Source organism: Ptychodera flava, chromosome 5 (assembly GCF_041260155.1).
Source record: "Ptychodera flava strain L36383 chromosome 5, AS_Pfla_20210202, whole genome shotgun sequence".
Taxonomy (NCBI): domain Eukaryota; kingdom Metazoa; phylum Hemichordata; class Enteropneusta; family Ptychoderidae; genus Ptychodera; species Ptychodera flava.
Window position 1 is genome coordinate 32,677,637 of NC_091932.1, and position 16,655 is coordinate 32,694,291.

Below are 16,655 nucleotides of genomic sequence, written 5' to 3' on the forward strand. Positions count from 1 at the left end.
ATGAGCGATAAAATATTTATTACTGACAACTTTTGGATTTACTGCAACACTGCAATTCTCACAATATTAATATTGCCAATTACCAAGTGCCTCACGTGCTGTTATGATATGTATGTGATGGAAATTGTTAGGTATATAACATCTACATACTACTGTACGTGACAGACAACGAAATATTAGCAGGGCTCGAAATTAGCGGTAGTCCCGCGTCCACAGACTACCAACTTTTCTCTGGGGCTACCAAAATCCATGAAATGGTAGTCCACACGGACTACCAAAGCCTGAGACCTGAAATTCAGTCAGTACTTGGCATGCCATGCCCGGTCTGTCACTTTGGGGTGAGCTATTAAAATGCAGTCAAACCCAGCTGGACACAGAAAGAAGGTCGTGTTTTTGTCATGACGACTATCAAAATTGGCATTCAACTCTGAGAGTAAAACGGGTATTAAAGATGTTCAATATTATATAATATTGCACAAACTTGGGACTATGTGCCCGAGGGTATGTGACCATTTGCCCGACATAAGGAGGGCAAATGGTCTCCTACCTCGAGCTTACATAGTCCCTATTTTAGGCTATGATATTTTTATTACATGCCTCTCTTGCATAATTTTCACTCAAAAATTTTTTGGGTCACATACATATGACAATTATATGCTTCCAATTGTTTCTATGTTATACGAAAATCTGTGGAAAAAATTTATTATTTTAATCATCGAACGGCACATTGATATATTTAAATCATTGTTATGCGGTTTGTCGAATTTTTTCGCATAATTTTGTGAAAACAGTATTTCCTATGTAAAACATGTAATTTCATTCTTTTTTAAATCCCGAAGTTGTCATGTTGAAAATAGTTCCGGTTCACTTTCAGTCAAATGATAACTATGCAGCCCGCGACGTCATCGTCGAGTTACCATTGAATCCTATGGAGCGCGCGACTTTCGATATACAAGGCATGTAATAATCACATCATATGACTAGAAAATTCACTTCATGGGCAGAATTAAGAAAAATAGCCAAACATGCATGGGCTACCAGTCATTGTCACTGGGCTACCAACTTCAGAAAATGGTAGCCCAAGTGGACTACCAGGGGAAAAAGTTAATTTGGAGCCCTGATTAGGATGTAGCATCTTTCGTCATCAAAGTTTGCCATATTTTTTCAGCGATCGCAAACTAGGGAACTGTTTCAAGAGTTTCACATTTTTTGCCACTTTCCATCATGTCAATATTTTTTTTACAAAAGTAGTAATTACATGTAAAGTCCGCAAATATTACTTTTTCACTCCCCATATTTTATTTAATTCGTGACTAGCCCTTCCCAGGTTTCACGGAGCATCCCGACGTTCACGTGATAAAAATGCCATTAGTGGCTGCATTACTGTAGCGTGTGAGATTGCACCAAAACGTCAAAATCAGTGGCGTGATTCGGTTCCCCGATTTGCATCATTGCAACTGTGAGTACCGGCCGATGTAATAGGAAGACAGAGCTACTAGCCATTTGATAATCTGCAATAATTTTATTTGGAATAAATACCGGTCTAACTAGAATTATTAGTCCCGGAAATTATCATCACTCGTCCGTTCTCTGTATTGATTTCATAACTGACCTTTTAGTAAGTGGAAAGCCTGACTATTCCTATTGCTTTAATATGTTGTGTGTCTGTGGAATATGAATGTGAAAATGTGCCCTTGCCGGTTAAAAATACCCTTCCAATTATAGTAATTACCACCTCAGTAAGACGCAAGATTTTACGTTAAAATAAAGTTAAACACAAATAATCGTGGTCACTTCTCACGGCATTTTGACCTGGCTAGCTTTCAATTACAGAGACCACATGTTTGTTGGTAACCACCAGGCAGCTGAAACCGAGTAACGGCTCGTCAGTTGGGGTCATGTCCTTAAACGCACTTTTAATGGCGTACCGATGTGACGTTGAAAGCAACAAACGCGAAAAACGTTTTATAGAACACTGGACTTTTTCCGAAACAAATTGTGTCAATGGTGATCAAGATTCCAAGTGTACTGTGCTTGTAATGCACCATATATTTATTTATTTATTTATTTATTTATTTATTTATTTATTTATTTATTTATTTATTTATTTATAAGTACGCAGGAAAAATAGCCGGATGACCATTTCTTTCAAAATACAGTATCATCTTGATGATGTTTGCGACATATTCGAATTGCATCAGAATTCAGACCAACTTCAAAATCAAGCCTTATGATAATCAAAGGTTGCAGAAGCAACCTCGTTGCATGATTCTCGTCACTAACATGTCGCTGCTGTAAATACTAAGTTTTAAGCTTGCCGTACCCAAATCGTAACTTGTGCTGTTGAAATGGCAAAGAATAGCCAAATCATCAGAAAACGTGATTCAACGTCTGAGGGTGTTCCCGTGCTAAATAAAGCACTTTAGTCGAACACAGGAAATTATTCGCAACAGTGCTTGCAAAAGTTGAGCGATTTTGAATATTAAAACAGGCTGAACTGAGTTGCCTTGCGCAGAATCAGGGGACATTAAGAAACGACAATAAAAAGAAGCCTTCAGTCGACAACAATAAGGCCCCAGGACGTATTGTAAGCATTGTTGGTAACTATACACATTGCCCCATCCTTGACAGTTAAGAAGACCGCAAACAAAAAATACACAGTTAACACGCAGTATTTACAGGCTCAGCGAAGCTATGGCCGCTCTGTACCGTGAAGGTAAGTCACAGCGCTTTCTTGTAACCGGTAAAAATGAATTTATGCAAATCAGCTTACATGGAGGCAGATTAATGACTCATCGGCAACAATATGTTCTGTTTGTTTAATGTGATTATTTTAATGACTAGCGAAAGCGGTCAAAGTACACTCGCTATCATATGGTGACCTAATTAATTTGCTGGAGGTGAAAGTAAGAAAAGAGTGTTGTTTTACGCTGTGTTGACATTTCAGTATTCTTAAGTATTAAAAATACACGACAATTTGGTGAAATTGTTGGGGACAGTGGTAATTAAGGGACGACCTCTTAGGTGTTGGTGTTCCTACGATTACACAGATTAGACTTATAGGCCCTACTTGATTTGGCGTTGAAGGGAATATTAAATATTTCTGAGAGTGCGCATTAATTGTGCAGTGACCTGTTTAACATATAGCGCACGTAGTTCTGAAGTTATGTAGATAAGGTATCTCAGAAATTAAGACTGACCTCTTAGTTTTATCATCCCCGCGAGCAGCGGAGGAGCAAAACTTTTGATCCTAACAGAAAATTTGATCCAAAATGTCACGTAACGGTGGACACCGCAAAAACGAAGTTATAAAGTTTATTGTACACATGTAACATGACTGATAGGCGATGCATAGATAAGTACCATAGTTACGGCACGGGCCGACGGTGAATTTTGTGTATTGTGGAAACGTTTAGAAAAGCACTTGGTTAATGAGGGTAACGTGTTCATGATAGTATTTTACAAATTTCTAAAGCCAAATTTAAGATCACTTTAGCCTTTATACAATTACATTGATATGTGAGTGTGATATTGTAACCTGTCTTGTCTGCGAGAAATCACAACAATGAGACCCAACAAACAAAAACTGGTTGAGCACATTTTAGAAAGAACATTTAAGATCTAAGATGAAGCTCTTGAAACGTCGTTCTGTGTACTGACAGTCTCAGTTGGCCTATCTACTTCAAATTTCTAAAAAGGGTGTTTTGTAGGCATCACAACAAAAAGATGGGCTATGTGCTGACTCCAAAGTGGCCACAAACGTAGAACAAACAGCACCAATGACTCAAACAGGTTCACTGCATCGATTTTACAATTACTGGGGCACTGCCGTAATGCACGACCATAAAAACTTGAATCGGACGGGATCCATTACCATCCATTAATTCGATGACTTTAATCCATTATCGGTAACGGTGTTTCAGCTCATTCCGATACACGATGAAGCTATTAATCTTTGTACATGGCCTCCCTGTCACTCTATGATTTTGCACTATATGTGTATGTATTTCTGTCTTCTTATGGTCGTGCTCTCTCTATCGGTTAGTATGCTCTTATGAACTTCGTTTCATTGTAAAGGACAAGTTGGATACCTTCCAGCTTGATTGACTCCATTTAAGAGGGAGCGACTTTCTTCGGGGAAGGGTTTCCGGAGTTCTGAAAGAGCGAGGCGAGCCGTGACATTTTTGACATTGCGTATGGCTATATTCTTTCAATCCGTGACAAATTACGTCCACCCCTTCTGATGTCGTGATTCTTGATATATCATATTCTAAAACACTTGTTTTGACATTTTCGATTTGAAATTTCGATGATTTAAGTCATGGCAATGCCCCAGTCCTCAAACGTTCACAGTGAATAAAACAGAAGGCAGATGCAAGACATCCTTCTTTTTATATATATTAATACAACGGCACCAGACTTTAAATCAAATAAGTCAAAATGTCGTTTTAGCGGGACCAATCACGTCCAGGTGATGTGTCATCTTTCAGCTTTTCTGGGCTCTCATCGGGGTAACTATATCAGTGGGCACATTGCTTTTATTCCTTCTGGCCTATACAAATTTAATATTCAATAAGGTCAAGTCTTAATCGCTTCTTTTTTTTTTCTTTTTTTCTTTTTTTTTTTATTTCACAAAATTTCTGTTTATCCATGTAAATATAGTGAAATACAGTGAAATCTTTCCTTACAGACACCTCTCTAATTAGGACAACTCTTTATTAAGGACAAGTCTTAGGGACCGTTCAGTTTTTACGGCCGGGGGGGGCCGGCAAAATCTTGTCGCCGGTGTTCAAAAAAATGATGACCCCCCCCCCCTGCATTTTTCGCGAAAAAATGATGACCCCCCCTTTGTCAGACGAAAAATTTGATGACCCCCCCCCCCCCCACTGAAAAATAGCCAAAACCCATATGTCAAATTTACCCGCATGGTTTGGATTTGAACTCCGGTACGCGGCGCACTTTATTCGTGTAGCAGAGATGCCAGTGTACAAACTTCTCAGCCACATCCATGCAAACGTCTGTTAATTAGGACGACTGTAAGGCAATTTTTAACTTCATTTCCATAGACAACTTATGTCCATGGACATTGTATAAAGTAAACTTCATTGGAGTGGTTCGCCAAAGGCAGCCGGTTAAGAGGGTCATGGGCCATTACGTAAAGTCAACCTTATTCTAGTGGGCAACCAAAGGTGGCCCACTGGTAAAAAGAGGGTCGATCATGGCCATTGCATGAAGTAAACTTTACTGAACAGGGCCGCTGAAGGCGTCCGGCCGTTAAGATGGTCATGGGGTATTACAATAAAGTCAATTATTGTAGTGGCCGCCACAGGCGGCCCGCCAGTAAAGAGGGTCGATCATGGCCATTGCATGAAGTAAACCTAATTGGAGTGGGCCGCCAAAGGCGTCTGCCCGCTAAGAGGGTCATGGGTAATACATAAAGTATATTTATTGTATTGGGCCGCCGAAGGCGGCCCGCCGGTAAAGAGGGTCAATCATGGCCATGGCATAAAGTGGACTTTATTGTAGGTATTATGTTTTTGAAAATGTGGTGACCCCCCCTTTCCTACCAGTGAAAAAGTGATGACCCCCCCTTCTTGGATTCCAAAATTATGATGACCCCCCCTGGATTTTGCCGGCCCCCCCGGCCGTAAAAACTGAACGGTCCCTTAATCGCTTCTTGAATATGAGTTTGACCCAAAGCGCCCTCTATCGCTAGTTTGATGGAAACGGGGCAGAATACATGGCCATCATGTTGCTAAGGCTTTGCTACAGCGCCTACTTGTCGTACACAAGGGCGTTACATTTAATCTTTCATTTTTTCAAATTTTACTCCTATAATCGGGTCACTGATGTTATATATAAACAAATTATTTAATGAATATCACATTATGACCATCAAGAGTTTAAAAACTAAAATTTTCGCTAGTTACATGTACCAGTCAAGCTCGAGCACGGTAATGAGATCACCCAGCACGGACGGCCGCAGCTGTTTACCGGCTTTCATTAGCCGCACCCGCGTACTCGTGTGCGGGATACAGGGTAGCCGTACGTATCCAAGGAGTTTTTGTGCGGTCGGTGTTAGTTTCCAGTTTTTATATGCTTGCTAACTACTAGTACGCGAAAACAGCGAAAAAAAACACTCATAAACGAAACAGCACTGCTAAATAAATGTCAGTACGACGGGTGTCTACTAAAAGAAGTGTACGGCCGCATACAAAGTAGCCCCTCTCTCACCGTATAGTGCTTTTTTTCACTTGTGCTGTCTACGACTTTACCGAGAAGCCAGACTGGCAGATTGTGTTACCTCACTGGCCAACACAATCTGCCAGTCTGGCTTCTCGGTAAAGTCGTCGACAGCGCAAGTGGAAAAAAGCACTATACAGTGAGAGAGGGGCTACTTTGTATGCGGCCTAGCTCTGCATGGCAGGGTTGTGTGTTACCGGCGTTTAATACGGCTGTGGTGGTAGGCCGTATAACGCCGGTAACACACAGCCCTGCCATGCAGAGCTATATGCTGCCGTACACTTCTTAGTAGACACCCGTCGTACTGACAATTATTTAGCAGTGCTGTTTCATTTATGAGTGTTTTTTATTTCGCTGGAAACTGGAAACTAACACCGACCGCACAAAAACTCCTTGGATACGTACGGCTACCCTGTATCCCGCACACGAGTACGCGGGTGCGGCTAATGAAAGCCGGTAAACAGCTGCGGCCGTCCGTGCTGGGTGATCTCATTACCGTGCTCGAGCTTGACTGGTACATGTAACTAGCGAAAATTTTAGTTTTTAAACTCTTGATGGTCATAATGTGACATTCATTAAATAATTTGTTTATATATAACATCAGTGACCCGATTATAGGAGTAAAATTTGAAAAAATGAAAGATTAAATGTAACGCCCTTGTGTACGACAAGTGGAGGCTGTTCAGTGCAAAGCCTTCTTAGCAACATGATGGCCATGTATTCTGCCCCGTTTCCATCAAACTAACGGTAGAGGGCGCTTTGGGTCAAACTCATATACAAGAAGCGATTAAGACTTGACCTTATTGAATATTAAATTTGTATAGGCCAGAAGGAATAAAAGCAATGTGCCCACTGATATAGTTACCCCGATGATAGCCCAGAAAAGCTGAAAGATGACACATCACCTGGACGTGATTGGTCACGCTAAAACGACATTTTGACTTATTTGATTTAAAGTCTGGTGCCGTTGTATTAATATATATAAAAAGAAGGATGTCTTGCATCTGCCTTCTGTTTTATTCACTGTGAACGTTTGAGGACTGGGGCATTGTCATGACTTAGATCATCGAAATTTCAAATCGAAAATGTCAAAACAAGTGTTTTAGAATATGATATATCAAGAATCACGACATCAGAAGGGGTGGACGCACTTTGTCATGGATTCTTTCGAGATCTTTCGCACCGCGCCGGATGTCATTCGTGATTTTGGACTCCGAAACAAATTTTTGCTTATAATCATGTTGACAACAACTTATAGAGAACTTCACGCAAAATTATAATGATTAGAGATTCGTTTACTTATATGCTTAAATTATGTCGGGAATATGACAAGGATGATAAAATTGTAGGTCACATGTGTAATTCTATGTGGTTTCGTTAAAGTTAACTTTTTGGAGTTTGCGGAGCAGGTCTGTCATATTTTTGGTCTTTTATGAAAAATAGGCCCGAATTGGGGAAACAACTCTTTGTGCAAAATACCAGGTGGATTATTAGTATTCATTAAAGCAAATTACATTTACGAGTATTTTTTCCGTAAAAATGTCATTTTCAATGTTGAATATTGAATATTTTCATGTACCTTGCATCTTACATTGTGAAAAACATAAACCAGAGTAGGCGACAACATTTGTCTTGCAAACCTCTGTGGAATAGAATCTGTCGCTGAATCGAATTGGGGTTCGAGGTTTGATATTAACTCTTTATAATATTCGTTTTTTACGACAAATTGTGACGTCAAAGACGCCCCCTCCCCATATATCTGCATCAAACCCTCAGTTCATGACAAATACGCAAACAATATCCGGTACAATCACTTCGCAAAGTAGACAAACACGCCTATTCTTTAACCTGTAGCACAGAGTATCATAGACAGAGTGGCAACACCTATTGTTTAAGGCGTGAAGGGGTTACGTAAGCAATCCGTGTTTGCCTCGCCTCACGAAGCTCTTGGCTCTCTTTTCCGAAGAGTGCCGACCATGCACCCTTCGGTAATTTCGGATTTTCACCATTGTTAAGCGAAAGTATGTTCGACAAAGTTTGTGTTGTTGTTGTCGTGTGGTGCTGATCGGAATTGATGTGCTGGCAAAAACGGGAGTGTTTTGAGCTTCAGGAAAGTGGGTTTTACCGTTTTAAAAATTCCTCTCATATTTTTATGAATATATAATGAGTGTGTTTGAACCAAATTTGAAAGTCTTTATCGATACTGTCTGGTTTTACTCAATGGTTTACGGTCAGTCATACCGTCTTTTACACGTGCGTCAAGAAAGGACATGTTTATGAAACTGCTGGCGTGTTATGTTTTGATTGGCGTGAAGCAGTGTTTCTGGCCTGAGAGCTCACAAAGTAACTATGGTTGCTACGCGACTGGCAGTACGATGCCATCTCGTCGTATGTTTCGCATAATCTCGTGTAATTATCAACCACAAACAAAGCCTCCAAAAAGTTTAACACCTTTGAAGCTCATTTTAATATGAAAAGCCATAGTCTACCGAGACGACCATGGAACAAAAGGCATGCAAGTGTTGCCACTCTGTTTATGATACTCTGTGCCTGTAGTGTGCGAATGAATTCTTTATTGAATAAGGCCAGGCTGCACCTCGTACAACAGCAGTCACAAATTGTCGTCTGTATTCATATTCTGGTGTACAATAGCACGAAAGTTCCATAGAAATTTCGATACAAATAGGTGGAGCTAAAACGACATAAATGGAATAAGGGAAGAGTGACCTCGACTGATAACCGAAAGGTCATTAGAAGGTCAAGCGAGTCTAGTCATTTGCGTTGGCATTACAAACTTCGCTACCAAGGGTGTTCAGGGACTCTCGGAGACTGTACTGCGCCGACCTGACCGAGCCTTGCGGACTGGACGATGTAGTGTTACAGTATGGATGGCCATATTATTGCCCCTCCCCCCCCCCCCCCCAGTTCCCAATATATGATACTGCGTACACGTGGTTATGAATTGGTATTGGCCGTAACTTTTGATAATTTTAACAATGTTGTCATCATTTTCTTCTTAAGACATTTCCCAAATTTTATCACTAAAGTATTTTGAGATATTACATTAACGACAATGTGCATCGTATACAAATTAAACTGCAATGTCAGTGTTAAACAAATAAGACGTAGTCTGGACGAAAATTCAGCTGTCAATGATCAATTTGGCATAGCACACATACAGGCTGCGTTTACAGCTTGGCATTTGGATACGATTTGGAAGTTTAACAAGGATCTATTCACAAATAGATAGAAAATACTTGAGAATACATCAAATTTTACGGCTAACGGAGCCTTATAATAAATTCACATTAATTTGATTGACGGTGTACCTGGTCACAACTTTTTCTTATTAGAAACAACATATATATTGTATTTGAAAGATTAGCCTAAATAATTGTCATAATTTATTCATCACATCTCTAGCTAGAGCGACCAGTGTCCTTGGTTCAAGCTCCGAAATAGACGTAATTAATATCAGAGCTTGTCTGAGTTTACATTGTAAAAAAGTGTGTCAGAAAGCTGTCTCTCGGGAAATTACTTGCTATGATTGATTGCGTGCCGGGGGAACATTTACTGAATGCTGTATTCAGTGTATTGATCTGTATATTTTACCTGCACAGTCATAAAGTACAACCCACCTGGCTTTCCTCCAAACGCTTGTCCAACTGGCGGCAAGGCGGGAAATCCGGCCAGCGTCACCTGTCACTATCACATCACAGACCATTGTCTCATCTGTATCAGGTAAGAGTTCAAATAAAAGTCACTTTTTAATGAAAACATAACCGTTGAAGATTCCTTCGAAACATCGAGTTTTATAAATAGGCAAGGCCCGACAACGATTAATCTTTCAGAAGTTCGCCGGAAACAAACTGTCAGTGATATATCCATCATAGAGGACTGAATGTAACTTTTGATGTATTTTCCGGTATTTCAATTCTTTCTGACGAGCATGCGCATACCCGAGAATCGTTAATCATTTCCATACGCGTAAACAGTTAGCCGTAATTTATGTCACTTTATAATATCTTAATCTTTTCATTAAAGGCAAAAGTGCACAAAAAGATCACTTTATGCCAAACTTCTTGATCACTCACAAAAATTGGTCCATCGCACATGAGCTCTCTCATTGGAGACGCATTTTCGCATTTTAGTTTATTAATTTGTTGGTTATATCAATAACATATGTAATGACGGGACCAATGGTGTTTCTCTTATGAACTTGTCTCGTAATTTTTTTCCTTTTGGGGACTTTTTCAAATTTTAAAAATTTACTTCGTTGGGACTGATCTCGGCCAAAAATCAAAACATGTGACGATCTGTTGTTCCTTTCAGCCCGCGGGGCGAATTCTTGAACATACCCACCTGTCGAGTTTTCAACCCAGGTGGAAATGACAGTACTGCACATGCGTGGAAACTACCAATCAACGACTACCTGATCGGAAAGCGGGTCAGAGAAGACGGTGTACAATTCTACACACTCCATCCGAAGAATGGATCCCATACCGGGTTCAGCAAAAAGGCAAAATACACACTGTACCCAAATATCGTCCATGACGGCGGCGTAGCGGTTGATGTCAGCGATGACGTCATCGAAGCGCCTTTCCATCGGAGTCAGAATTGGCAGAAATTACGAAAAATCCTCGACAATGGTAGATTGAAATACAAGAAGAAAAAGTACTGTGGAATTCTCCATGTCATTCCGTGAAAACTCTCGGCAAATCAAAATAAGCAATAACAAAACAATGGCGAAAGGAAGCGGCGCGGCTGTTTGCTCACAGGACAATCCACTATGGAGTTAACCAAAACCTCCACGGGCACATGGACAGAAAAAGTCAATTAGCAAATTGTACATAGATTTAATCCGCGAAGTTTCTATTTGTTTAACTGTAAATGCATTTACATTGATTCGTTAGGTGATCCCTTAATTACAATTATTCACGTGCATCCCCATTTTAAGATAATGCGCTAGTTCAAAGGCGCGGTTACAGTTCGAAAGCATATGCTCGTTTTGTCCTTTCCCATTTCTGCGTAATGCATGCATCCCTACGCATGGGACTACACACATTGCCAGTTTCTTAAAATTTTCTACCACTAAAGCTTTCTGAACTTTACTATAATTTACTTCAGATAGAATTGTATGCAGTCTGTTCACGACAATAAATTATTTGAATTTGGAAACTCAGCATTTCGAATCGGTCAATTGAAATATCAATCCACTGATCAGATGGACTAGTTTCTTTTGAACATGATGGTTTTTTTCGAGGGGGTAAATTAACATGGTTGAATAACTTGCTCAATTCATGCTGAGTGATATACAAAAAATTACATTACAGTACTATATATTACTGCCTGAATACATGGGTTTAGGTGCCCGAGAGCAGGTGACAATTTGCCCGACGCCAGGAGGGCAAATTGTCTCCTGCTGCGAGGGCACATAACCCATGTATTCAGGCAATAATATTTTTATTACATGCCTCTTCACAGTCAATGCTACATGATATTTAGTTACATGCAGGGCATTTTCAATCAATTTTACTAATATCGACCAGCATCAAACAGATTTGAACGAAAGTCAAAATAGCATGGATATTTTACAACTAGCGTTAAGCGTCTACTTTGGCGTCGAAAACGTCGAAGGGCTTCACTGGACCGAGTAACCATGGAAACCGGTCGGTACACGTTCACCGGCCCACTAACTCCCGGATGTTCCAATTCAAATCAATGCACTGATTTGCACTCACATCGAGGCATGTAATAAAGGACAGTAGGGAAATGTTTGACTTTGAAATTCTGCTGAACGTGGATAAAGAAAAAAATGCAATGGGTGGTTGATTGGGATTTAAAATTGTACTTGATAGCACATGATTAGATTGGACCATATTTTACATCAAAACTGGCTAAGGATTATTGATTGGATTACAAGTAAATTGGACTGTACATTTTGTTAAATGAGTGGCTCACAAATGGAAAAGGCAGCATTGCACGATGCTGTCACCAAGATATACTTGTGCATATAATTAAGTCAGGGTTAATCACTGAGATGCCAGCCCTGTTGTGTGATGGCGGGCGGGCTTAAAGGCATGGTTAAGGCGTCAGATTGTCTTGCCAGGAAATTTACTTTTTTTCTTTTATTTATTTATTTATTTATTTTTTGTTTCAATTTCAATGGAAAACAAAAGGCTATGACACCTTCATAATCCTCTTACAGACTAGAACAAACTCGATCCCTGGGATCGATTCCCCCACCTATTTAAGCTTCCGACTGCATGAGCGCTGGGGGAGGTCACCGAGCGCCCTCGCACGACCGATTCTTTCAGTCTTCACTGAAACCCAGCGGCACTTAATTTTTCACAGTTCAGAACATTATTGTGCAAAACAAATCATGTAAACTGCTGTAGTTCTCAATGCTGTGGCCTCAGAAAGAATAAAATGATGGCAAAATATTTTCAGTTACCATGATGGTTCAGAAATTAAAACCTCTTGCACTCTTTGCTAAGCTTTAAGATTTTTATTGTGCTCAACACAAAATGCTTACATAAAGCTTTTCTCGGTTTCCCATCAAATAATCAATATATCTACATGCCATTAAAATACAGAAAAAAATTACAATCTGTAATTATTAATCAAAATGCCTACAGATTCATTCTCATTTTCTTTCTTTACAAATTATGAACAATATAAAATCTATTGGTATCTTCAGCAAACACAGGTCAAAAACACCAGATAATTTCTAACAGACGTAGGATGGGTGTTGGTTTTCCCACAGCAAAAGTTCCATTTGTATATTTCACCTTCATTAAAACTTATAAACTTTACAAATTCCTTGTAACCAGAATACATATTGCAATGATGTAGATTCATTTGTATTTTTTACAATATATATTTCTTCTCATGTTTTGTGAAAAAAAAAAAACATCTGTGGCTAGTATCAGAACATTAAAAACTAATGAATTGCGATGAAAATTTGTAATATTGACAGTATATCATCCGTGTTTCATCTTTGAAAAAAACTAAGAACACACTTGACTTTTCTTCCACTGGTTGCTTGTTGAAAAATATAATATTGAAAATTTTGAGATCATTCAACTGCGTTATTGAGTTCGCAATCAAAAAGGCTTTCTATTAAATAATTTCATATCAGAACACATTTTGAAAATCATTGATAATAACTATTTTTTTGAATGGTTTGCACATAATGAACAGTTAAAAAATTCTAAAAAATTCCAGAAGGGTAACAAAGAGACAGAAACATTAACCTGTACTAATTGTTATTACTAATTATCCATTTTATTTCAAACCTGTGAGTAATTAAGATTTGTATGAGGTGAACAGGTAAATTTGCATATATTTACAAACACCACCTGTTCATGTTAAATTTGGCATAAGCTATTTATGTATTTATAAATTGCAAGCCAACAGAGTATATATATATATATATATATATATATATATATATATATATATATATATATATATATATATATATATATATGAAATTGACACAGCTTTGGTGCCATGGACAGACAGAAAAGGACACACAGACAGACAGACAGAGACAGACAGACAGACAGGCAGACAGACAGACAGACAGGCAGACAAGCAGTCAGGCTAAGGATACAGACAACACCAGGCATTTTGAAAGAAATGTATGGTCCCAATAACCTGTCATATATATGTAATCAGAGAAGGAAAATAATCCTATTGCACAAAAAATATGAGAAAACACCGCTAAAATCAAAAGTAACACAAACAAAATTGAATACATAACAATGCCTAAAACAGAAGGTATAGTATACCGGTAATTCAAACCAAAGAGTTCCAAAAGAATAGTGCAAACGATAATGAACACTGTACCTAGCAACACACCCAAGTCAGAAGAGGTCATAGGTCAGTTAGTACATAGGTCATACCAACGAAAGACAAGAAATGCTTTTTTTTTGTTTTTACAAAGAGTTTCCAAGCTAGAAAGGCACTCTTAGTTTCCAGTTGTTGAATATGTAAATATGATCAGCACACACGTACAAATTATACAAAAATAATTTACAAGATACTGAACCAAAAAAGTGTTTATATCCAATTTACAAAATTATTCATTTTTACTCTTAACTTTCACGAAAATTTTGCTCATCCACATGTCAAAGGTCAGATCAAAGTGCAAAGGTTACAACACTGATAGTGTACTCTTTGACTCAGATACATATTTGCATACAGGTAAATCATTTAAACTACCGTAGATGCATTTCCTATAATGTGCGTTACCATTGCTGACTAACATCTCCCGAGACAATAATCTCCATTGGTTCCAACAAAAGTGAATTTTCTATTCAAAATAATCTCATCTTTCTCCAAAACATGCAAATGTATATATTATAAATGGACGGTGTTTGGGGTGGAGATCCTACTTTTCAAAGACCTAGAGAATTTGATAACAAGGTCATGGAAATGTAAAAAAATATCTCAAGAGTGATTTCTGACAGTGTACTGGTCCATTCTCTGCAGTGCAATATGTGAACAATCTATCGAAAAACACCAAATTCTATGTTTATGTCATTGCTTCTAGATACTGAAGTAGCAGGCTAGTTATTGAGAATTAAATAGAATAAAGTTGCTAAACTAAAGTATCAGGTAATTATGGCAGAATTTCATAGCCATCAATACTTTGATTAAACCATAAAGCACCAGAACAGAGTCACAGAATCTCAAAATCCATATATACATTTTGATTTGGCAGAAATACATCCCTGGGCAGGGGTGAGCTATGCCAGCATTATCAAGGTCAAGGATCAATGTCATGGAACACTCAATATTTTGCCCAGATTTTTGAATTTGTCATTCTCACAATCCACAGATCAGTAAATGTAAGACTTTTGAACCATCAAGTGTACCTCTATACTGACCCTTGAACCCTTTTACTGACCTTTGACCCACCAAAATCATATTGCATTGCTCACCCGTGCTAAAATATGCACACAAACATTTCGACTTTCCAATCTACAATTTGGCAGCCAAATTTTGGCATTTCCTAGAGGCTTTCACATTGCATATATCCACGTTGACAAAATTTTTGAAAAATTAAAAAATCCAGCTAAGTACAACAACACATAATCAGCACCACTTTCTATTGGACGATATAGATCTCGTAAATGATACAAACAGTTACAGAAGGTAACAAAAATGAAGATTAGCACAACACACCTGCAAGATCTTGGGAAAAATAGTAAACACTGAAGCTAAGGTTGTATAATCTTATCAGAAAATGTATAATATATCACGCATCATAAAACATTTGGCTTCGATATGAGATTTTTGAGAATAACCAATGTCAACAAGCAACATTGGCATTATAGTAAAAAAAAATTTAGCCAAATTTGTTTGAAATTATGTCTCTATCGAAACTTTGGCTCATGTTAGCCATAATAGATATTAAAATTTTTCTCCATATTTACAGAATGCTGATTAACATTGTCAATCTTCTCCACAAGGCATACCTACTGGTTTCTAAACTTTTACGGGGGAAACAAACAAAACAATGACACTGTCACAATTAAAAGTTAAAAGACATATGTACTGCAGATTATTTATCAAAAAAACTACTTTCATATTAATAGTTATCTATATATGTAGCCATTCTCTTTAGGACAAAAATATAAAAGAATAGATAACAAGTTTGATGAGCGCCCTCTATCACCAAGGTTGTTATTTCTTTCTACCTGAAGAAATAAAGTGAAGAATTTACGGTATAAATTTTCAAGCGGTTCATGGGACCCAACAGACATGCTGCAACTGATCAATTAGAATGAAAAGCTGAAGCAAAACTTCAAGATCATCAGATTTGAAGGAATCACAGTATAATTATCACACATAATTGAAAAGTTCTATCAAATACATTGACACTGGGTCAAACGTACTTGTGAACATAAGCATCATGTATACAAACTTTTGGGATGATTTGGCACAGTAAAATCTGTTTCATTCTTGAAGTCCATGTTTAGGTTTTTTGTAGTTGACGTACTAGGAAATGTAAATCAAATACAATACAACACCTCTTGGATGGTTGGACGCTATTGGTGCCTTTTCAAAACCCCATCCAAGAAAAAATCTGAAAAGTCTTTCATTCTAGCTAGCTCAGACGCTGACCATTGGGATAGAACAGTTTTAAGTACTGAAAGCATGCTGACATTCTCAGCGCAGATTCTTTAACACATAACAAAAACTAAAATCTACTCAGTATTCACATATTTTATATACAAACAGCACCTGTTGTTTGCCATTCCTACCTATTAATTTTAAAAATATTTCTCCATTCTTTACATTTCTACATATCAGTCACAAATTTGCATACATTACACCGTAAGTAGACATTGCCAATTCTGTACAATTCAATTAGAAATTGGACGGATTCCATGGAAACT

General features: G+C 38.2%; 1 protein-coding gene across 1 annotated transcript; it reads left to right on the forward strand.

Annotated features, from left to right (window-relative positions):
- Positions 1–2,576: 2,576 nt before the first annotated feature.
- On the forward strand, positions 2,577–11,421 carry LOC139133538 (uncharacterized). Its single transcript, XM_070700202.1, has 3 exons — positions 2,577–2,716; positions 9,864–9,984; positions 10,576–11,421. The coding sequence occupies exons 1-3, from the start codon at positions 2,695–2,697 to the stop codon at positions 10,946–10,948; spliced, it is 516 nt and encodes a 171-aa protein (XP_070556303.1). The 5' UTR covers positions 2,577–2,694; the 3' UTR covers positions 10,949–11,421.
- Positions 11,422–16,655: the final 5,234 nt, after the last annotated feature.

Bases quoted from the DNA above. Each gene is read 5' to 3' on its own strand.
- LOC139133538 (XM_070700202.1), top strand. From the start codon at position 2,695: ATGGCCGCTCTGTACCGTGAAG. The intron at 2,717-9,863 runs GTAAGTCACAGC...TTACCTGCACAG, and splicing joins GGCCGCTCTGTACCGTGAAG to TCATAAAGTACAACCCACCT. The intron at 9,985-10,575 runs GTAAGAGTTCAA...TGTTCCTTTCAG, and splicing joins CATTGTCTCATCTGTATCAG to CCCGCGGGGCGAATTCTTGA.